Source organism: Excalfactoria chinensis, chromosome Z, assembly GCF_039878825.1.
Source record: "Excalfactoria chinensis isolate bCotChi1 chromosome Z, bCotChi1.hap2, whole genome shotgun sequence".
NCBI lineage: Eukaryota > Metazoa > Chordata > Aves > Galliformes > Phasianidae > Excalfactoria > Excalfactoria chinensis.
The window spans coordinates 54,210,890-54,235,183 of NC_092857.1; the positions used below are offsets into that span (position 1 = coordinate 54,210,890).

At 37.9% G+C, this 24,294-nt stretch overlaps 1 protein-coding gene across 3 annotated transcripts in view; it reads left to right on the plus strand.

Annotated features, from left to right (window-relative positions):
* The window catches only part of VCAN (versican), a 104,620-nt gene extending 80,817 nt beyond the window's left edge, over nt 1-23,803 (plus strand). For 2 of the 3 annotated variants that reach the window (XM_072360342.1, XM_072360344.1), the window contains exons 11-15: nt 6,681-6,839; nt 7,570-7,652; nt 19,197-19,341; nt 20,666-20,848; nt 21,296-23,803. In XM_072360342.1, the coding sequence (XP_072216443.1) occupies nt 6,681-6,839; nt 7,570-7,652; nt 19,197-19,341; nt 20,666-20,848; nt 21,296-21,426 (701 nt within the window). In that variant the 3' untranslated portion in view covers nt 21,427-23,803. The remainder of the gene's footprint in view (nt 1-6,680; nt 6,840-7,569; nt 7,653-19,196; nt 19,342-20,665; nt 20,849-21,295) is intronic. The other variant, XM_072360343.1, reaches the window with a different exon arrangement.
* The last annotated feature ends 491 nt before the right edge of the window (nt 23,804-24,294 follow it).

The window sequence follows — 24,294 nt, forward strand, 5'->3', positions numbered from 1 at the left end:
AAAAAGGAAAAATACTGTCGTCTTTTCCATGAGAACTAAAGTGAATTTAAGTGCCAGAAGCCACGCTTATGGTCATTTCTTCTTGTTAGACTCTGAAGTTTATACTCTCATCCTTTTTCATTTTCTCTTACATTGTTATGTTACATAGCTATCTTCATTATGAAGAGTAGAATGTCTGTTTTGTGGATTTTGTTGTTGTTATTTGTTGTTATTGTTTTCCAAGCAGTGGAGGAAAATAGAACTTCTTTTTGAGAGATGAATCACACCAGCAGATAGCTAAAACACTTCCAGCTTTATACACCTACCTGTTCTTATTTAAATACTCTTCTGGAGTAGCCAGATAAAGCTAGCTGCCTCTAGAAGATAAAGGATTGAAGAAATTAGTAACATTTATGGGAAATCGTAGTGATGAGTTTACGTTTTTTAGTCTGAACAAAATTTGAGTATGTGAGACTCCTGTGATTTGTAGCTGTGGACTGTTTAGCATTACATCTACACTGTCTTTCTCAGGTGGTGAGAGACAAACATTGTCCACATGCTTAACCAGTCAAAATTCATACTATTGCTGTACTGAATATTAGCTGAAACTGGGCTTAAAGGCAAGCACATCCTTCTCAGATTGGCTAGCAGTCACAGAATCAGGGTTATTTCATGACTGTAGAGATGCCTTTGGGATAATGAGTGGAACAAAGTTTTACTGCCTTCTGAACTTTTGTTTCGAAGTAATTACATATAGTGTGAAAGACATCAGAGCACATCACTTTGAACAACAGTCACTGGAAAGTAGGAAATATCCCACTCAGTATACTGAGTATATATTTATCAGTTCTCTGGGGACCATAACCTTGAGAATTTCATCCCGGACTTTTCTAGATTGATTAATTAGGTGTTATTTTAGGACAAGTATTTTGCAGGACCACAATTACAAGTTTTAAAAGATTTTCTGAATGGGACAATTGAAATGAGATCAAACATCTGATTTCTTATAGCTGTTAGAGTATTGCCTGCAAGAAATGCTGCTGTATTTACAACAAATATATGTGCTGCATGTGTAGAGATAGGAGTGCAAAAGGGGTAGCAAAATCTGTTCTGTCAGTAAAATTAGTGAAGACATCTCCATAGGAAAAAGAAATGGGACCTTAAAATTTACTTTCTGAAGCTTATAAAAATATCCTTTTCTTTTTTTTTCAGCTGAGTAGTTTCATTCACAAGTGAATGAACTGGGCCTTTGGGTTTGTGTAATTAATGTTGTGTCTGAAGCCTTTGATATGCTTTCTATTTTCAGGCTTGTTTCTCATCTTCAGTGAACGGAAGGCAGTTTGAAAACTCTTCCAGCTCAACCTGTACAAATGTTTCTTAGGATTAAATCTCTTGAAGCTGACTTGCTCCAGTGATTTTCAGTGTTTAGTTTTTTCAGTAGTGATTTGAAAGGAGTTCTGAATTTGCTCTTCAAAATTGCAAGTTGTCGGTATTCTCACAGCAAAAGAAATAAGTGGTTTTGCTCCCCTCCTCCTGCCTTTAATTTCAGCAAATCCATAGTAGTGACTGGCTCTGAGTACCATGGTAGCTTTCAGCTGCTTTTTATGACCAACCTGAGAGTGTATTTTAGGTGGTTAATGGGAACATTTCCTAGTTTGTCAATCAGAACCAGAGTCCTGCTCACTGAGCTTTGGAATTTAAATTTCCTCTGCTTAAAGTCCTGCAGTGGTTTGAGACTTGGGAAAAGTGTTCAGTGCCAAATTTCCACTTCACCAGACAAAATAAAACTGTGTTGGCAATTGAGACACAGTTGTCTGGCAAGCATGCTTTATTTCAAGGCACCAGTCCTGACCTCACTAGATTTAAAGACCAGCCAGAAAAACAGAATATGTACCTCAATGCCACAGGAAAGGTGGAGTTGAGCACACTAAGATTATATTTCATTACTTTCTCCTATTTTTCTGCAGTATATACTATTCATTTTAGAGAGCCTCAGAAAAAGTGAAGTTGAAGGGCTTTCTTAGACATGGTGCTGATTATTCAAAAAAGTGAGAGGAAGCAGTGAATGCACATTGCTTCTGAAAATGAAATTCAGATTTAGACTTTTTCAGGATAACAGACTTCCAGCTGATGTAGAGCCCAGCCCCTTCCCCCACAGTATTAAGCATGTCCCATCATTAGGAAATTAGGGGACAAACCCAGGAGCTCCAGCAGGTGGTGGAAGCTGAGGAGCCTTCAGGGTGATCTAACCCAGGGTGAAGGAAATCAGTTCTGAGAACCAGTGAGCTGTAACTGGCTCTCTGACAGACATTTTTCTTGCCAGGTGGACGCGGTTCAGAAGACAATCTGAGCCCGGGAACTTCTTCCTGAAGAGAGCTAAAGTTGTCTGATGTTAGAAATAGAGCAACTGAGGGTGTTTCCTTTTTAAACTAGATTTGTAGGTCAGCACGCCAGCATTACTTCTGAATCAGACTAGATCAAAGTGGAATGGAGGACCTCTGCTAGAAAATACTCTGTTTTTCCATCACATGCATGTTTTCAAAGCACAGCATGCCATTTGCTGACATTTGCATGTCATTTCCTAAATGCAGAAATATCCAGAAAAGGTTTTTCAAAGGATGACTGCAGACTGAAGTAGGCTTCGGTATGAGCCTTATCCCAGGGGAGCCAGTGGTCATTGCCTTGGCATCTTTCTGTGGAAAGCCCTTCTGAGAACTTCCAGCATCTGCATAAATGAGGTCAGGGCTCAGAGCCTCCCAGTTCTGCTGCCCATAGTGTTGCTTTGCACACTCCATGGCTGAAGAAGGAGGAGGGGAGATGAGCTGGGTGTCTTGCACACAGTTTGTGAAACAAATGCCAGAGAAGGTGTGCAGTGTGATATATGCATGTATATGTTTTTATGGATACAATGTATGCAACCGTTAGTTCGTTATTTATCTGCCCTTTTTAAGGGTGAGGGGAACCTTACTTCATGGTTACGTCAGAAACAACAGAATGGTAGGAAATTACATTTTGGGCTGCAGCATCAAGACTAACTGGATAGATGAGCATCTATTTCTGCCTTTCTTTTCCTTTCCTGAATGGCTTGAGTTACCTTTGCTTTTTGTTGCCTGCTTTCATCATGTGTTGTTTGCATTTCAGACTCAAAGTCTGGTTTTCTCCACTTCAGGACCTCTGCAGGTGCACCTAGCTAAGCCTATTTACCAAATGCAGCTGCATGTTCGTCCCTGTGTGTTGGAATGGTGCCTGTGTGTTTGTTGCTGGACATGCCTCCTTGGGATAATATAGCCAGCTGGTCTGTGTTCCAGGTTCTGAAAGCAAAACAGCTTTTTTTCTTTATAATTGTATCAGGAGCAATGTTTTGTTGTTGTTGTTGCTGTTTTAAATAATTCATACATAAGTTCTTTATGAAATGCTTGTGATTACCTCTGTCTTGTTTGACTCGTTTGTCCCCAGAACTTGGTATGCTGGGGTGGACTTATTTGAGAGAGGCTCAGTGCAGAGATACTATCTGAATACCGATGGTCTCTAGCTGATGTCTTGCAGCTGAGGGGGACTATTTTGAAGATTTAGAAATGGTTGCTCTTCAAGACCTGTGAGCTAATGGGCCCAACACGTTTGTTAGATACTTTAAAGCTGACAGTCACAGTTCAAATTCAGAGCTGAGTAGGTCTCTTCTTATGTTCTAGTACCTGTTCTTAGTTTTATGCCTCTTATGGAATTGATTTAAAGACGTACTGTCAAAGTGTATGTCAGCTGTTGAAAATGTATTTATCATGCCTGTCTGCGTATTAAATGGACAAAGAAATATCCTTTTTCATAGTACAGTCTTTAGAGATATTGTTTATATGTATACAATCACAATTGCAAAGAGCAGAAGCTGTGTAGGTGTCTCCTTGCATACATCACTGGAAAAGCCTGTAAGTTGTAATAAATCCTAAGGCTTACTCAGGCAACTTTTAAAATATCATAACTTCAGCACGCAATTTGTTGGTCTTTCTGTCATATTCCAGAGTAAGGCTGCAGAAAGCTGTGATTATGTCCCAGGATAAGAATACAATGAACGTGGAGTATTGCATTCAGCAGTTTCTCCCACCTACTCTGCACAGTTTTTTATTTGCTGGTTCAAATTTTCATCCTCCAGCCTCCTAATTCATCATCTTTTAATTCCTTTTCACTCTGTTTATTTTTCAGACTTCACTCCTGTCTCTTTTCTTTCGATAGTTTTGAGCTACAGGCAGGTGCAGGAGAAGTTATTCAGCTGTTCTTAGAAAACAAACATATAATTTAGTATAGGAGGGAGGAGTTGTCTGGGCAACACGGGTGTGTGCATGTCAGCTCTGTGTACATGTATTTCAGTTAGCTGTCCACTGCCTTAAGAGAATTTCTGGAACCTGTAATTTATGCTCAGGCCATTTACACCCCATTCTTTCAGCCTCACCTTTTAGTTTTACTGCTTCAAGACTCCTTAGCTCCCATTCAACCTTTCTGCAGACCTCTCAAATTGTGCAGCTCCTCCTATGCCAGAGCCAGACTAGCACAGCCCAGATCTGCTCTCCAACTACAATGTTCTCAACATGCAGCACTGCCTTGTTGTTATCTGGCTTCTTTCCTGTGGGACAAGGTTGTCCCTGAACAAGATGAATAATAAAAGCTGAAGTGCCTTAGGAGAGAACACAGCACTGTTAGTCAGCATTGCGCGGTTAAACAAATGTTCAAGGGAGCCAAAGGCAGACTAAACTTTGAAATGGCATAGATCCCGGAGATTACAGCCTGCACCTCCTACAGAATGCAAAGCAGAAAACACCAAAAACTAACAAGCTGGTAGTATAGATTACATTCCTTTTTCATGTCTGGTATTAGTCAAAGCACAGGAAGCTTTCTGCAGCTTAACTTGTTGAAAATAGAAAAGAGATAACAGTGTAAGTTGTGTTATGCCTTCATATTCATATCCATGTCTGTACTAATGACTTAAAACAAGATTTTGATACGAGACTCCTACGACAATAACTGCTTTGCTATTAATGTTGCCAAGAGCTGACAGGGAAAGCCTCTGTAGTGATATGTTTTCACATATCCATTCATATATTTTAAAGTTTAGTTTTTATCTCAGAGGATTAAAAGAGGCAACAGAACTTCCAGAAAATCGACACATTAATGCTTCAGGATGTGAGCAGCTTCTTCCTTCTGTGAATTAACAATCAGCCTTCTGTTGTGAATTTATTTTTTCTAGAACTGACTCTCATCTGGTAGCAGATAAAACCTGAAAAAAGTAATAGTTAAATAATTTGCAGATATATGTCATTGGCATATTCTGTAGTATTTGGCTTTGTCCTGAAAAAGTGCAAAGGGTCCTGTAGGCCAGAGCATCTTATTAACAATTATCTATATTGACTTACTGAAAATAAGAGGTCAAATTCATACCCGCAATGCATATATATCACTGGAAAGACAAGATAGTTGCTTTCAGATAAAGCTTTGGTAATTGATACAAAACCTTATGGGAAGTTTTATATTCCTGTTTGGAGATGTTCTTGTTCTTTATCATCATGCAACTGAGACTCTTCAGAGTGAGCAGCATGCGCTGAGTTTGCTGGAACCAGCTGTAGTCAGAACATGTCATAACCTTGTGCTGAAGTGTTCTTTTTGGGGCACTTTATCCACCACCACTCAGAATACTCCTGAGATTCCTCTAAAGGTTTTCCATTCCTCTCTAAAGCTCTCTCAATGACAGGTTCTTCCCATTATCAAGCACAGATCAGACTAACCCAGGCATCGTATTTGTTATTGTGTATCTTACAAATCCTGATTTATCCCTGTTATTCCTACAGTGCTGGTGCAGAAGCAGACTTGGGATGGGAATCTTGTTCCTTACCATCTATTCTGATTACATTTGCCTAACCTTGACAAAATAATTAATATCAAATTGACAGATTGTTACTCTTCAGAGGCTCATGTTTATTTCTCTTTATATAAAAGGAAATACTGGCTGATATGAACTTCTGTCTATTACGTATTCTTATCAGCACCATCCCTCATATGAGCACTGGCAGTGTACATTAGTTTGTATTTCAGCTTTATGGCCTTCTTTTGAAACCGATGCCTAAAGCTCATTAATTGATAGTTTATCCAGGAAGATGAGTTTTTGTGGAGGATTTGGAAAGGTGAAATCAGAAAGATAATACTGCAACTTTGCATCTGTGGACTGAACAGTAATAAGAACTTTCCTTTATGATTATTTTCCATTATCAGTTTCTTCCAGACCAACGTAATTCAGTGCAGTCATTCACAGAACTATTTACCCTTACAAATAAAAATCCTAGTACTCACATACAGACTCAGAAAGTTCAGGTGATATGTAGACTAACTGCAGTATAACATAAAGGCATTTCATTCACTCTGGGTAATGGAGTAAAAATGTCCTTGTGGAATTGCCTGGGTACACCATAACTTGATCAGCAGGCCACAGTTTCCACTTATGGGTATATTCCTTACATAAGTAATATACTGCCGCTTACACTGAAGTGATTAGACAAAACAACTAGAAAATTTAATGAGTACTCAAGGATGAGTGCTCCTTGTTTGTGTTCATACCACTCTACTGGTGGTGGGTATCTTCTCCTTGTAAAAATTCCATCTGTGTGAAACATATCTGTTTTTCATGCCCATTATCAGAACTGTGCTTTGTTTATTTGTCACAGACACAGAGACTTGTGATTATGGTTGGCATAAGTTCCAAGGACAGTGCTACAAATACTTTGCCCACCGACGTACCTGGGATACAGCTGAAAGAGAATGCCGCCTGCAAGGGGCCCACCTGACAAGCATTTTATCCCATGAGGAACAAGTCTTCGTGAATCGTATGTACTGTTATCATCTCTCTAAACAAGTGCAGGATTCACAACTTATCCTCCTCTTCATTCAGAGTTTGCATTAAATGTTAAAATGCACTTTGAGTGTATGAAAGATGCACTTCGTTTTCCTGGTGTTTACTCTACTTTGTGATGTCCTTATCTCTACTGTTACGATTTGTTACAAAGAAAACGAGACACATTTGGTATTGAAAATAATGAAACTTTTTTTTTTTTTTTTTTTTTTTTTTTTATGATGGCTCTATATTTCTTGTTCAAATAACATGAATGCCACCATATGAGGTAGGCATAAAGGTTCCTGTGTCCTAATGCTGTGCAGTCTGGACGTTGGTCACAGTCTACAGCCTAAACAAAAATTGAAAAATGTAGACTTAAATACGTGAGTCTTTTTCGGTGTTGTTTCCTGATATGTGCTCTGATAGGAGACAAACCTGTTTTCTTTGGGGGGTGTAGTTAGGAGACAACAGAAAAGATTGTTTAATATTATTAGATGAGAATCTGCTTTTTTCATAGACATCTGAAAATAAAATAATTAAAAAAAAAAAAAAAACACAGTAGAAAAAAAGCCTGCAAATAGTTGTTTGCATAGGTATTAGAAGAATCTTAAGAACAGGATGTCTGATTCATTCTGAGCAAATTCTTTTAATTTTCTTTGATGAAATCTCTGCCATTTATGGGAAAGTTAATAAAAATATCCTTCTGGTTCTTTTCCCACTAGGTATTGGGCATGACTACCAGTGGATTGGCCTCAATGACAAGATGTTTGAGCGTGATTTCCGCTGGACTGATGGTAGCCCACTGGTAAGATGCCTTTAAAATGAAATCATTCACTCAGCTTTTTGTGGTGGCTTATAAAGTTCCCACCAGAACTGACAGAAACTGCAAGAAAACATGTAGTCACTAAATATGCATTCAAGCAAACAACAACCAGCGCACCATCTTGTTTTGGGATAGTTAATATTTTGTGATGTAGTTCTAAAATCTTATTTATTATTTTACACGTTGTACTCTGAGAGTTTCCATGCAGAAGAACTCTTAGACTTTTTGTCTAAGACCATTACTTAAGTGTCTCAAATGGTGAAGAATTTGTGATCTTCAGCTCTTACATTATGACATATAGAAATTCACTTCTCCTCACATATACAGAGCAGAATGCATTTTTTTCTTTTTTATGAGGGAATGGTGTACAAACCCTTGCATTGGCTGGATCTTTGATAATGCATGAAGGAGCCTCTCAGGTGTTCTTGGAGGCTGTCCTAGTCTGCATGGCAATTGTGCAGCTAGGCTGGGGAAGCAGCCATCCTTAGGTGGTTCAGGTGGCCTTTAATCAATTAACTGTCCATAAAAGTTTAAAGAAGGAAGCATCTGGACTTCAGGTTACACATGTGCACATGCTCACGTATGCACACAATTACACGTGTACTTTACTGCATTCTGTGTGGCTACAGCTTATGTAGACAGACACAAGGAACAGAGCAGGCTTCACTTATTGCCATTTCATGTAAATAGCCAAAGGTTTAAAGTTCTCTAAAATGTCTTACAAATGAGCCATTTCATGGGAAATTACCGTGTGTGGGAGGTGGCAGTATGGGGAAAAAAGAAGGAAAATGATGTTTTCTTGTGCAGTTAGTTGCCTGGTGACTCCTTGGTCAAACCAGTATGCCCATTTGTGCTTTGAGCCACATAATCTTTCAGGATGTGAGTGGAGGAGCTTTTTTTCATCACTTTCTCTTAACTCTCCCCATGTACTTATTGTAGTAAAAGATGGGCCGCAGCATCAAGCGTCATTTATGCTAGATAAGTTAATTCTGAATCTCTTAATGCAGCTTCACATACCTTGCTAACAGCAACAGACACCCTCTGAGGGTGGTTTAATATTGCTATTTTCTATTGCTAGTGATTTGTTACTTCCCTTTTAATTAATAGAAATAATGACATAATCAACAGTATGCATTAAATGTAATTGCCTGACAATGACCTACAATTCCAGTGAATTTCAATACTGTAGTTCAAAAATCTACACCATTTAGGTATTTGCAGATGAAAAAGTCATGATAGTATTAATTTGCAATCTTAAAAATAAGCATTATTTCTTAAAAACTCATATTCTACTATGAATTTCTGAGCAGACATTGTTGCATCTATTAAAACTTATGTATGTATATCAGAATGCATCTGTAATTTGGCTGTTCTTTATTTTTGTAGCCCAGTTCCAGAATGCTATTTAAGACTTCAAATTTGGTAGAAAATTTGCCAGATCTGCTGGGTATTCCCCTGACGTAAAAAGTTTCCTTGGAGATACTATCAAAATCAGAAAAATCACACAAACTTCTAGATAGTGCATATAAAAGCAGCTCACATTCATTTTTATTTTAATACTTGCTTGAATACTAAGATGATAACTTGGCTTAGTTTGAAAAATGTACTTATGTGGTTTCTAAGTTTTTGAGTTAAAAAAAAAAAAAGTTGTGATATTTGGTAGACTAAATAAAGAGCAAATGAATAACACTAACAGCAAAACACACTATGGATTAAATTATTGGCCCATTACTGCAGCTGACTTAGTACTGCCCAGATTAAATAACTGCAATAAGTGTTTATACGAAAAATTATGATTTCTCTTTCATTTGAGGTTTTTTTTCTGAGCTAAATAAAAGGAGACATAGTTTCACTTACTACTGGAACTGAGAATCACTGAACAACAGACTTTGCCATTGGACAGTACGAAATAAGGCTTGGGTTATTTTGTTACACTTTTTCTGTGGAAATCAGTCTTTTTTTTCCAATTTTTTCAGCTCAAAACTATGCCATGTGTTTTTCTAGAATTTTTAAACTGAAACTAAATGCTAGCCATTATTATTTATGACCATTGGACAAAAGCTTATATATGAATTCCTTATTGAAAACCAGTACGTCCAAATGCTCTGTGAATCATTTCCATCTATGATGTGCTCTTGAATACACATGTGCACATTAGCTACTTTTTGTGGGCTTCATAGTCATATCCATCATTGTCATTAATTCTTGGTGCTGTTTTAACTTCATATTCTCCCAAAATACTGGTTGTTTTTTTTTCTGCATAGCCTTCTTATACGATCATATGAGATGAGTGCTCAAATGCTGTAACTATAGGACTAGAGTGATGAGTTCTTCTTTATCATTAGTTAGTAGTATTACAAAGCTTAGATTCTCTGATATGGAATCTCCATAATGAATCAATGGATAACAATTTTGCCAATCAACTAAGAAAGGGCCTTTAGTTTTTCTGTGGGATCAGTTCATGCCAATTCAGTCAGATGAGAGATTTGTTTTAAACTGTGTAGGGAGAATAGGCTTTTAAAGAGTGAACATATATAATTAAGTTTCTTACTGGGAAACCATGGCTGAACCTAAGGTATCAGAACATAGTCATAGTCACATATCAATCACATATCAGAATATAGTCATATTGAAAATAGGGACAATTATTTAGGTGCCTAATAACCAACTATTTATTGTCAGATACTTTTGGTATCTTAGCATTCTTTTAATTCCCTATAGAAAGTACCGCCTGTCACCAGTTCATCAAAAACAGTAGCAGTCCCTAAAGCCCACCTATTCCTATGCTTGTTTTTCATGTGTGAACTGGAATTTGTATCTAACTTGCAAAAGTAATACCAATTAGCATATTTTGGAATAAATGAAGAGTAATCTTATAAAAGCACTGTCTGATTCTCAGAGTTACTCAGGACACAAAGAAGATGTTGGTATCTTCAATAATGAAGTATGTCCAATCAGATTCAATGAGAAAGCAAGTAGCAGTGTGTATGACATCAGAAACATTAAGTCTTTTTCAGTCCACAGGACATTTTTCTGTGTCTGTGTTTCTATTTGTTTGACTGTACCAACATTTCACACTGAGAACATCAAGATGTTTTCTTTAAGGGGGACTGTTAGGACAAGGAAAATTTTCTTAACAAAATAGAAACATATATAGTCATAATTCATAGTGTTGTGAGGCTCTGTTCTTGCAAAGAGGATGTGAGAAGGCTTTGATGTACCTCACTGAATCATTTGGCACGTATTTATCTATATGCTTATAGTGAATTTTGGCAGGTTTTAGGTCTTAGTAGTAGCTTTAATGTTAAACTGTTCACCAGTTTCCTGTCTTTTAGGCAGAATAGCATAGTCTTATGCACTGGATTGGGTTGTCTAAATAAAATCTCACTATTTCCTTGTAAAAACACCTGTTAGCGTGCTCTTCCCACTACATCTGAAACACATACTGGGCTTAAAACTGCAAAATAACATGAATAAAATAGCTAGGTAATATTTTTTATACCCTGAAGTTCAGTTGGTAGTCTAGACTTTATTTTCCCATAAACAGATTTCTTTCTAGGTAACTGATACTGCATTATATGGGATTTTATTTGCCAGGCCATATTTTATTTGTATTTGTCTATTTGTTTCATAACTCTTCTATAAGGCAGATTGGGAGCTTCATAGATGATGTCAGTGCACATCGTCAAAGGAGCTTCTGGGCTAAGCTTAGTGTATCCTGTCCAGTATGTAAACCAAAACGAACTGTGACTTCAGTAAACTGCGGAAGCTATTGCTGGCCACCTGTATGAAGTTAATGGTTGCAGAAAGTCAGTGGCCATGGCTGTAGATTTGGAACATTGGTGGCACACAGGATCATCTGGGCCACTGAGAAGGAAAACTAGGCCTACCTAGGTTTGCCTGCCTAGATCCCAGCTTTCAGACATCTAACCTCAAAGGTGATGGCACTGAGGCGAACTCAGAGCACTTACAGCACCCCACTATTCCTAGGGCTTTATTGTTCATGTCTTCCTCAAAATCCAGCAGATTTCTGCTCAGGACATGTCAGATATGATTGCATTGGCAGGTGGAAGAGGCAGAAGGAAATAATAGAATATTACAGAGAATGTTTTGTTTGCTCTCATTCTTTCACAGTGTGGTTATGTGCTGTTAGAATTCGTAATTTACAAGGGAATCAAAATACGTGTATGAGAGTTTATTTACATAAAAGTTTACAGAATCAAAATTATTTCTTGCACTTTCTGTATATTTTTTTTTTTCTGACATTTCTGTGATAGTGAACAACCCTGCTATGTTCAATCCTGGATAAACTTTATTTCACATGCATTGTAATGTTGAAACAACAAAAACAAATAACATTTGGAAAGTCACGGTGATACAGAAGGAGGTAAGGCCCTAACAGTCATAGGACTGTAGGAAAATAACAGTTTGTCCATAAGTACCTCAGTCCTTGCATGTCTTGAATTTCACGTAATGCAAACTACGAAGTAACAAAACTTGACGTATCAGTGTAGATATTTTAACAATTGGCTTGATCTAGGAAAGAGTGAACACAGCATGACATTTGAATATATCTTAGGGAAATTGAATTTAAATAATTCACTTAACTCTGTGAATAGTAACCTTTACAGCTGTAAAGCACACCCATCCACACAGAAGAAAATCTGGTGTTGTTCTTGGCAGCTTCTGCATTGTATTTTGATTGCTGGCATTTCACTGTTAAGGACCCTTGTGAGCTGGCACACTGGTGAAGGAGTCCTTTGGAGCTATTCATGTTATGGATTAAGCACATATATAGCTACTTGGGGTTGTGCCGTGGGCCTCCATCTCACAAGGGGTGTTATTCATATCCTTTGGAAAATGCTGTTGATAATTAATGCTTTGTAGGGCAGTGAGCTCACTCCCATTACATAAGATTAGCACAGTAATAAAGAGCTGGCTAGTGTCTGTGGCCAGATTGTCTGTCACTGGGAGAGTAATGGGGCATATTGCTGCTTTTAATACTGTCCAGAGACTCCATTTCGTTTTTCTTCCCTTTGGCACTACAACGTTACACCCTTCATTCACAGTGCTGGCCCTCCAGTTGTCAGTGCTAGGTAGCCACATAAAAACAAAGCAAAACCAAACAGAAGTTTTAATTCTGGCAAAAACAAAGCCCTCTCTTTTCCTCTCCTTATTGGTCAGTGAATCAAAAGCTCTGACCTGAGCAAATCCATAACTGCGTCCTCATAGAAAGAGTAACATTATTATATGTGAAGCCCTTCAAAAGGCTCCGGGTACTGTAAGGAGGCAGCCTGCCTCCGAGGGTTAAATAAAGCAAACAAACTAAAAAGTACTGTAGTCAGCTGCAAACAAAAAGCTCATTGTGCCAATATCCCACAGGATCCCTGCAGAAGGAGATTTTAAATCTACCAAATGTTTTGATTTTGTGCTGCAGTCAGTCATTACAGCCTCGTTTTAAGATGCTCGTTTGACCTGTGTTTAAATGGAAGAGAACTATATAATGTTATTAATGACAGGTATGTTTCTAGTTCAGAATGTCACAGGCAGTAAGGAGGGCCTCTAGGACAAAGTGTTTTTTTGTCTTATTTTTACCAGTGGGGCCGGTTCCATCAGAGCCTTGTTTCAGCTGGGCTCAAGCTCTTGGGCAACTTCAGATGTGCTATAACTGTTGAGGAAAATGACAAAGTGAAAGGTTTTCTTTTTTGAGTGGCTCTTCTGGAAGTTGTGCACAAAAGGAGAAAGTCACACCCTATGCAATTTGCATCACATTGAAAACATATAATTATGTTGGTGTGACTCCCAAAGAACATGTATTCTGTCAACCAGCATTTAGCACCGTAAAATACTTTTCTTCCAGTAAAACACCTGCCCATTAGCAAAAGAATTTCACCAGCTCTCTGTGCCACTCGTTTTTCATTCTCTTTACTAAGAATCATTCTGGACGACCAACACACAGTATACCCATATAAATGATCGATGCTCGGCGTGTGAGCTGCAATGAAAGTTAATACCCTAAGAGGACTTGGTCCAGAGCAGGTCAAACTCATTGAGGTGCTGTCCACTTATTTCAGTTAGTTTTTAAAGAGTTAATAAAAGAAAGAGCCTTTCTGAATAACGATCGTTTTGGAACTACCTCAAGCAGCTGGAGGCAGTCGTGAGTAGACATTGCCATCTAGTGGGAGCTTTCTGCCATAGGTGACAACTTGTGCTCCCCCCAAAAGATAGGCCTGATACTGTTTTTGTGTTTCAGCTGCATCAGCTAGCAAATCGTTCTTGCATACTCCGATCCTATTTCCTAGATTTCTTTTCACAATTGTTTATTTTTGCAAAAATCTTAGTGCTTATTGATCAATATGCGATCAGTTCAAATGGATGTTCACAGAGCTACACAAAATTTTTTCTGAGTATGTATTTGCAAGTTGTGTAGGACATAAAAGCATTTGCAGATTTGCAGCGTATCTGACTGTTCTGTTACAAAGAAAAAAAAAAAAAAAAAAAAAGGCCTTTAAAGGGAAATCTTTTGCAAAGGCCCTTAGCAAAGCAAAGCGCCTTCTGAAAGTTTGACTTGCTCACGGTGTGACTGACTGCAGTGGGAAGGACTGCCTGCCTGCCTGATCCAAATTCTGTGTTTCCCAAATCTCATGAAAAAAGCCCAGATTAAGGGTCTGTGGGAGGTCATTCAACAATGATCTAAATATTCAGAATATCAGGGTCATGACATGTCATTTATGTGCTCATAGGCAAGTTTAGACATAGTTGTTGTCTTCAGATTTACTTAAATTTCTCTCAGCAGAGACTTGTCAACTTTCATAGCCCAATCCTTCTTTCAAGTGTGTTATTTTAGTAAGTGCTTGAAGTATGCATGAGATCTACCCTATGGAGTTTAGGACACCACCCATGGTTTTAAAACAGGGCCTGTGCTTAAGCATCCACTGAATGGATTTTTTAGTCTTACGAATACTTCTGGTGAGTTCTGCCAAACTACTCCCATTCATAAAATTAAACAGGAAATCTTTTTCAGGACTGGGGTGAAATGAAGTGAAACAGACCCTATGCTGTAACGTACATTTTTCTCAATGTATAAATGTATTTAAAGACCAGGCAAAGTTAATGTAGTATTTTATTCACTGCCAAATCTTCACAGGAATCTGTTTTATTTTTATTTTTATTTTTTTCTGTTGAAAGGAAATGCAATGCCTTTCACCCCCCCATGAATGTCTCATGTAACAGTATAAGTGCTGACTAACAGCATGAGCCGCAAGCCAAGGATTTCTGAGCTGATCCGTATACTTATTGAACCTTAATGCTGATATGTTGTCATTCAGCCAACCTATAAAGCAGGGTAATGACCAGGGCTTGCAAGCCAGTTATAACAGAACCTCCACAGTGAGGGTCATGTTCACAAAGCTTTTCTGAAGAAGACTTCAAAGAGTTTGTCTGCTACTGTGAATAAGTATATTCCTGTTTTGTAGCAAAATTGTCAAGGGGAAGGGGGAGGGAATTAGAGACAGTAGCCAGTAAGCTTTGTAATGGTGTCTTACACTGGTTTAATAATGTTGTGCTTCACTTGAGATGAAATGGCATAGAGAACATCCAGTCAGCTGACTCCCTACATCACTGCTTGTTTTTTGTTTAGTTTAGGTTAATTTATTTGTTTTATTGTTTAGCTACATTAATCTTGCATTAAGAAGCTATCAGGTAGGTAAGTATAGAAATATATATAAACTGAAATAAAATGAAAATCGTGGTGGACATTACAAGTGCCAGGAGTTGCCAACACAAGTTTATGCTTTAAGCTTATTTAAACATTCTGAAAATATGCTTCCTTAATCCAGGAGTAAAGTCATTAAGCCTATAAATCTAAATAGTAGTTGTATTTCAAATAAGCTGTTTCCTAGCTCTAGTTACATGCAAGAGATTACTGGCTTTGCACTACAAAGGGGTTAAGCAGTAATGTTTTGTTTGCATCAGTAGCTGTGCTTCATTAAATGTGGTGTTTGTTGTCTGTTCTGGAATGCAGAACCCAGTCATTGATCTAAACCACTTGGTGCACGCTTTGGAGATAAAGGGAGGGCTGAAATGTCTAAGTGCTAGGTCAGAGACTAGGTCGGAGATTCATCTTGGCAAGGCAAACATCTGAAAGAGATGAATGGATGACTCATTAAGAAGGAAATTAGTCCCTCAAATAAGACTGGCTATCTAAGAAAAAAATAATTAACAAATCTCCCACGAGGCAGGATCTCGTAGGTAACAGTGAATCTGAATGACAAAAATTGTTACTGGCCACTGAAATCAGTAGTTTTACAGCTCTTTGTGTCATCTTGACTTTCTTTTCCTCCTTTATCCTATCACCTGAGTAAGGCTGATTAAGACTGCAATTTTAATTCAATCCTGTATAAGGAAATCTTCCTCAAGCACATGGAACTTTTACTACAAGGCACAAGACAAGAAAACACATTGCCACTGTGTCACTGACTGGAGATCAGTCAGCCAGGGAAGCCTGAAGAGCTGGTGCCCTGCCTCAGCTGTGGCTGTAACCCATAGGCCTTCTGTCCTAATTCCTGTGGGGAGGTTTTTAATACTTTTCATTATGTGGGCTTCATCAAAAGCCTACACAAGAAATATTTCTGAAAAAGCAAAATTGTATAACAGGAGCTCATATTTTCAGTGGGAGCTAATGGTAAGACACAACACAGGTGTAGCTCTCAAAGAGACAAATGAATATACAGATAGAAAAATACAAGAAATATAACTCGTGCTTTATGTGTGATACAGCTAAAAGCATCACTAATGGCCATGATTGAAGCCTGACTGTTGGCAGAAGGATGCCCTGCACTTCATCCACTGAAACACCGTGCTGCTGAGTGTGGTTTTGCTGGTGTCATCGTGATGTGGGAGTAGCAGCAGGCTGGATGGAATAGTGCCAACGGGTTTTGGCTCCTCTCTGACCATGGCTGATCTGTTTTGGACATGGTCTTAAAAAGCAGTCTTGCATGGTACATATTGCCAGGGAATGTAATTAAAGTATTGAGCTTTTTTCTTTTTAGTAAAACTTAACTTTTGCAAAATTCTGTTAATTGCACCAAAATATGAGGATCTTAAGTGACACAAGCACTTAAAAGGCTTCTTAATTAGAATATTTAGAGCTTTGCATTCTGACAGAAAATTTATGAATAGAATGTTTAAAATACTTTTTTTTTCTAGTGTGTGTGAAGGGAGTGTTTACACTTAGCACACTTTGTATGCATGATTGTAAGGAGTGTCTTTGAAACCAACAGTACCATACACTGGAATTTGCCTCTTTTTGGTTCTTTCCCGCTGATTTTCTGCTGTTATAGTTTTACTGCACATAGTGCAGTCACCCCCAGTTTGCAGTATTGAAAGTGGAAAACAGTTTCAAGCTGCTGGTCATGCAAAAATATCATCCATAAGAAAAAATAATAATAATTAAAAAAGCCCACATCAGTTTATTTCTCTAGCAACTTCTTCCACTAGAACTGTAAGAATCCTTTTGTACCATTATCATGTAATCAGTGGCTAAATAAGGAACTGAGAAACTACAGAAGATCTGGGTGGAGACCTAAGAAAGCAATTCAACGCTCTGGAACTTCCTCTGCTTAGCAATTCTGGCACTAAAACCAAGCCGAATTGGAGGTATTCTGCCAAAATAAATTTGTGCAATGATGATATCAGATGTGAGGTAACAGCATGTCATGCTGGAGGATATCAGACATTCTTGAATAAACCACAGAGTCTAGATATAATCCTTTGCCGTTACACAGCAGCCCTGCCAACAAAGCAAACACAAGTTTTTGGCTCCTTGAGGCAAGGCAAGTAGCAGTGTATTGAGCTTGTGTGGCTCAGCTGGGAGCTGGTGTGAAGTGCTCAGTTCTGGTCTTGAGTTAGCATGTATTGTAGTTTAGGCCTCTTAGACACGGGTGAAATTAAGTAACGATGAAGTTAAGCTTGTTCCACTTGAAGGATGTTTTATGAATTGGAAAGGTAATAAAGTCAGTACAGAACAAATTTATTTAAACTGTAATTGTTAAATTGCTTGGAGAATTAAAATCTTTGATGAAAGAGATAACATATAGCAGGTAAAGGTCATGTTTTTGTTTGTTTGTTTTGTTTTTCATAGCCTGATTAATTTAAGGTAAATACAACTCATATGGCATTTGTTAACTCTGTTTCTAGAATGTCTTCACACCGGCAGTAAATAGTGGTTATTTGATAAAGCTAAGAAAATAGAAAGCTAAACTTTTATGACATTTATATGGCCCAGCTCTAGCCAGAAAGATGTAAGCACTCAGGAAAACATAAGCAATATAGAAACTCTGCCATTTTGACCATACAAGGGACTGTCTGCCCAGTTGAAGTCTGGCATTTATCTGAATTCCTGTTCTTTTAGATATCTATTTTTATCTTTCATTAAATTCTTCATGGGGTGACACACAGAAATCCCAAAGAAAAAATGCTAAGAATAGTTTCCCATATCTACTCAAGCTTTCCTTTGCATAACATTATGGAAGTCTCAAATTATTGTGCTTCACTTGGGATCAAGATGAAACAAGAAGTGGTGTAAAGATTATCCCACCTCTGGTAACTGCAAGGACATCAGAGCATACATAACCTATCAAGGACTGCATGCTGTGCTTGCAGCAGTCTGCATGGCCATCCAGAACATTGCTTGTCTTTCACATTACTGATGTCACAGATAAAACATACTACCCACAGCCTCACTGTGCTCAGTGCTGTGCACTGGTTGCTTTCCATCAACGTCCAGCAAGTGTCAGTGAATGTCACTAGGTGCCGTTTTTGCCACATGGAGGAATTCAGTTCCACATCTTTGCTTCATCTCCATTTCCACGTCAGATGCCACTCTGTCACACTGTCCCTCTGCTGCTATCAGTCACATGGCAACAACATGTAAAAGAATATTGGTGGGAAGGTTCAACCTCTACTGCCATCCCACCAACATCTGCCTCTAACTTCCTGAGCCAACAGAAAAAATTAGGAAGCAATACTATCAGAGCAGCCCTCATATGATCAAGGTGTTTGTGGTGTTAAGGTTTTTTTCAGATGGAAGAATTCAGATAATCATTTCCTACACTGAAAAGGCTACTCTGTATTCTTTTTTATTTTTTTATTTTTTAATGGAGATGTTGACTTGCAGTGATCTGGGGACACACTCTGACACCTTTATTTACTTTACACCTAATTCTGCAAGCTGTCCCGTTGCATTGCTTCATTAAATGAAGTTAGAGAATAAGTCATTCGAATCTGAGCAGCCAACCTGTGGTTTGCCATTTAGTAGTCATTGACTAGCAGGGATAGTAGTCTATTGATTGCATCTTTTACTTGAGTGGGAAGATACTGTAAATCTAGCTTTGTTTAGTTTGAGCTGAACTGCTTGAACAATTGAAATTGCTGTTCATTAAAGGTAATGTTGTGCGCTCTTTTGTAAAATGGAATGTAAAAATATATCAACTCTGGGAATAATGAATTTGTTAATCTTTCCTGCAGCAATATGAGAACTGGCGACCAAATCAGCCAGATAGTTTCTTTTCTGCTGGAGAAGACTGTGTTGTTATAATATGGCATGAAAATGGGCAGTGGAATGATGTTCCATGCAATTACCACCTGACCTACACCTGCAAGAAAGGAACAGGTAGAAATGTTATACGGAAACTATGGCATATAATTCTTTATTCCAGTTTTATAATGCTAAAGGGACAAAACGGTGTTGATTTCTGATGATCGGTACAGTGATTTCAGAACTGAGTTAGCCCCCTCAAAATCACCTTTATACACAGATCACATCCTCCTAATCTTCTTCTGTCTCAGGCACAGAATTAAACCAGTTGAAACTTGTGGTTAAAACCAGGCAAATTTCTTATATGCAGATCTCAAGAGACATTCACAAACCTGGTGGGACTGTTATACTTCAATGTCTCGAAAATACTACCAATTCTTCTTTCCTTTGATGACATCACTGTGAATGGTGAGGGCAGCAGTGATAGTATGCATGGGAACAAAACAAAGATGCAACAGGATGGGTTCAGGCTGGGTATTAAGAAATATTTCTATACTGTGAGGGTTGCCAGACACTGGAACAGGCTTCCTAGAAAGGTGATGGGTGCTCCATGCGTGTCAGTGTTGAAGAGGCATTTGGACAACAGTAATATGCATTAATTTTTGGTTACCCCTGAAGTGGTCTAGATAACAATTTCCTCTTCAACACTGAGCATCATCTGTCCTGATGCTGCCCTTCCCTTCCACATTTTCCAAAACCGTGTAGCTTAATCACAGAATCATGGAATCATTAAGGTTGGAAAAGACCTCTAAGATCTAGTCCAAACGTAATTGCACTTTTGGAATCTGAAAAGCATTCTGGGCTTACACACTGTTAAAGCTGATAGTTACAAGAAACCTGAGAAATGCCAGGAAATGTACATTAATGTCTTGGTTGTTCTCTGCCTCTTTGGTTTGGGAAAGTAAAGAAGAGCGAAAATCTTGTGTGCACTTCATCACTGCCCAGTTACCATTTTCAGCTTCTTGTTAATATGTTCTCTGTGCACAGATGAATGCATGACTTTAGCATGTCTTTAAACAGTGTATTTTTGAGGAGGACATGATAAGTTTTGAGAATAAGATATTTTTCTTAAATGTTTGCTGTAACTTCACTACTTTTCAGGTTTTACAGCTGTCTAGTGAAAATCTTTGTGTGAGTATGAAAACTTTTTTGTTTCAAATTTATATCAGTAACTTAAAGCAAAAAGGAAGTATTAACAGAGCAACCTGTGATTTCCCATTTCCCATTTGCCCTACAAGAACAGGAGAGCTACAGAAAAGACTGATCTCCCTGTTCTTATTTGAACTTTTTCCTTTGAGTCTTGCTGAAGCCACTGGTGTAGAAGTCAGTTATCACATTCAGAAGATCTTTCACTAACTGACGTTTTGGGTTCTGTTTTTCTTTTTTTGTCTTCCTTCAGTTGCTTGTGGTCAGCCCCCTGTTGTAGAAAATGCAAAGACCTTTGGGAAGATGAAACCTCGTTATGAGATTAACTCCCTTATAAGATATCACTGCAAAGATGGTTTCATCCAGCGTCATGTTCCAACTATACGCTGCCAAGGGAATGGAAGATGGGATATGCCTAAAATTACATGCATGAATCGTAAGTTCTTTGAAAATGAGTCAGTGTTGGACTGGGATCAGTAGACTCATTAACATAAAAATGATCGTCTGTAATTATAAGTAATGATAAGTAACAAGCACATATTTAAAGAGAAGTGCAGGAGATATAAACAAAGTCTCGTATTGCAGATGAACTAATATGAAAGTTCCTTTTCTGTTTTTACAGAAGCCATTAAGGTTACTTTAAATTAAACAGCAGGACTCTTACAAAGTTCCTGAAATTAATAGATTACTAGCAACACTAACTCATATAGGAGTGTTCTAACTTTGTGTAAGAGACAGTTCTCCTGTCCGTAACACGGTCATACTAGTTAATCATTTGCTAGCCCTTTCCTCATCCAAGAATAAATAGGAAGGGACGTAAAGACAAATGATTCATGCTTGAATTATTTTGATTTCCTTTTATTTTCCCTCTTTTTCATTGCAGCGTCCACATACCAAAGGACTTATTCTAAGAAATACTACTATAAACATTCTTCATCGGGAAAGGGAACGTCATTAAACTCATCAAAACACTACCATCGCTGGATCAGGACGTGGCAGGACTCAAGGCGCTGAGTGCTAAATGGTGAATGGGGATTTCCACCATTTCAGCCAAAGTTCTAACTTTCTGTGCCTTTTCTATCACTTTTAGGAGTATTATGAAATTGTTCTGAAACTACGGACTCCGGTATTCACAATTCATTTTGCAAAAAAATAATAAAATAATGTGTTTATCAGAAAATTTAAGAAAGTATATAGAGGAGAAGTGCTTATGGGGATAAAAGGAAACCATTTCCAGCCTATAATGATCATTAGTTTTCTATATGCCATCAGTGTGGATCATTTTATGATACTTACCAGCCTTTTGCAATATTTAAACAGCTCGATTTTAGCACCAATGAAAATGTAAATAAGATGATTTTAATGTTGTTTAATTGTTTTTCTTTGTTGTTGTTGTTGTTTTTAAAATCCTGTATATAAAATGAAAAGTCACACTAAGTTCGGGCATATTTATGGTTAGAATGGCCTCAGAGGTCTTCAGTCGTTTATGACATTGTTTTTATGTTTACCTAGGCTGGAAATGGTTGAAATAACTTTACTGACTGAAATTTGCTATTAACAGGTGAAGATAAACACAAAAGTTACATGAATTTTCTTTAAAATGCAAACTGTGCCAGTTATCATTCAAGGTACAGTGTGTGTCCATGTGACGCAAAATTTAGAGCACATAAGTGGGGATATAGCATGAACTAGGGACTGCAATGTGGAACTTCTTTTCTGCTCTCCATTCCAGCCTCATCATTCGTGAGAAAGGACTGCATGGAGGACTTGTATATGACAAGGAGGGCCTGTAAAAATCCAAGTGCTAATACATTAACTTTATCAACCAGGGCCACCTTTTTTGAAAGAAAGAAAAAAGAAAAAAAGAAGAAAAAAAAAAGTGACTTTCACAACATTAACTACAAGGTCTATATTACAGGTCTCTGCATTCTAAAATGGAGATAGACCTAGTGTTTGGGGGATCAATTTTTGTAAAAAACAAACAAAATCAAAAAAGTAAATAATTTTGTATATATAACCATTTTTTAATCTTTTTATAAAGTAATGAATGTTTGTGTATGAATGCTGCAGCTGTGAAGCGTACATAAATAAATGAAGTAAGCCATACTGATTTAATTTATTGGATGTTATTTTACCCATGCAAAGAAGATTAAAAGAGCTCGCCAGAGCAGTATTAGCCCCTGAGCTCCACTTTTGGAACCACCTTTTGCTATTTCCCCAGAGGACAAAATTCCTGCTAAACAGGGTCATTTGTTTGTGGTTAGATGGGTGAGATCTGTGTGACTTGCGGAAGAATCAGGATCTTGGCTTTCTAGAAAGAAGTGTGTGCACAAAGAGATTATAGGTTGTAATTGGTGCAGTGTGTGCGTAGGAGTTTTCTGTTATGATTTCTTACCCTGGTCAGTGTGACAACTGACCTGGATGTGTACAGTAAGTGTAGAAGGTAATGTTTGAAAGGACCTCTCCACATAAAGGACTGTGTCTGATTATTTCTGGGAAGTTCCCTGCGCAGCTTTGGGAACAGGAAAAAAAAGGAAAAGAAAAGGGAAAATGAAGAACAGTAAGTTCCCTGGGATACACTTTCTAACATAGCATTGCAAAAACAGAGACAGACGAGAGGTTTATGCCTTTGTATCATGTGGGGAGATGATACAAAAAGTTGTGAGGGAAAAGAAAAGAATAGAAAACACAGCCAACATTTAAGAGTTTGTCCTAGGCAGAGCTACCCATGAGGCAGCCTTGCCATGGCTTATCAGGAGCACTGAATACAGTCCCAGACAATATCTCTTTAAAAATGGCAGTGACTGCTCCATCCTGGGTACCTGACCTTTGTGTGTTCAGCCTGGCAATGCATCACTGCGTTGGCTGGTTCATTCCCCACCCCTGCCCCAAACAGTGCACATAATACTTTTCTCTATTTATATTATCTTGTATAGTGTATAATGTGAATGTCTGGGTTTTTTTTGTTTTGTTTTGCTTTTGGTTTTGTTTTTTTTTTGTGAATGAAAGTCTAAAATCTTTGTAACTTTTTATATCTGCTTCTGTTTCACCAAAGAAACAAGGTTTTGCTATACTGTGACTTGTCTTGTTATTGCATGTCTTCCTGTTTAAATCTATGCAATGTGATTTTTGTCATATGAATACAATTAGACTATCAGGTACTTCACAGCCATCGTGGGCTTGGTCAAATGCCCACTGGAGTCAAAGAGAATCAGCTGGCTGAACTTTTTAATAGGTGCTGGATTTGATTTTATATGAGCAACGGTAGGAGATTTGGAGTAATGTTTTAAGATATGCAGTTTATGTTCTCAGCTTGATTATTGTCTGTATGAGTCAAGGCTCTGCTCATAAGTATACACATCACTTCCTTGTACAAGAAGCATACAGAACAGAAAATATATTTTAACCCTTTGCAAACTTTCTCACCATATGTATAAAAAACCCTGCATAGATTTGTTGTTTTCTTGTCTACTTGTTGGATTTAAACAATGTTGTAAGGCATTCAGATAACATTGTGATTGTAGTTTAAGTAGGTTAGGTGCAGTGCTTATATTGATTTTTTTTTTCACCTCCTTCTATTACGCATAATAAAGTAGGACTGGCAACATTCCTTATTAAAAAAGAAAAAAAAAAAAAAAAAGAAAAAAAAATACAACCTGTTACCCATGTTTGTTTATTTAGACAGATGTTTGAACGTGTTTTTAAGCCTGACCTGAATCCCATGTGGTCCAGTGCTGGAAGTCGTCACAGGGCAGGTCTGGTGGGACACTGGGACGTCACTGCAGGAACATCAACCTCTGGAACATGACAGGGCATTTGATAGCGTACAGAAACTGCTGGCAAAGCCAGGGACTCACATGCATTCTTTTTTCGGATGCTCTT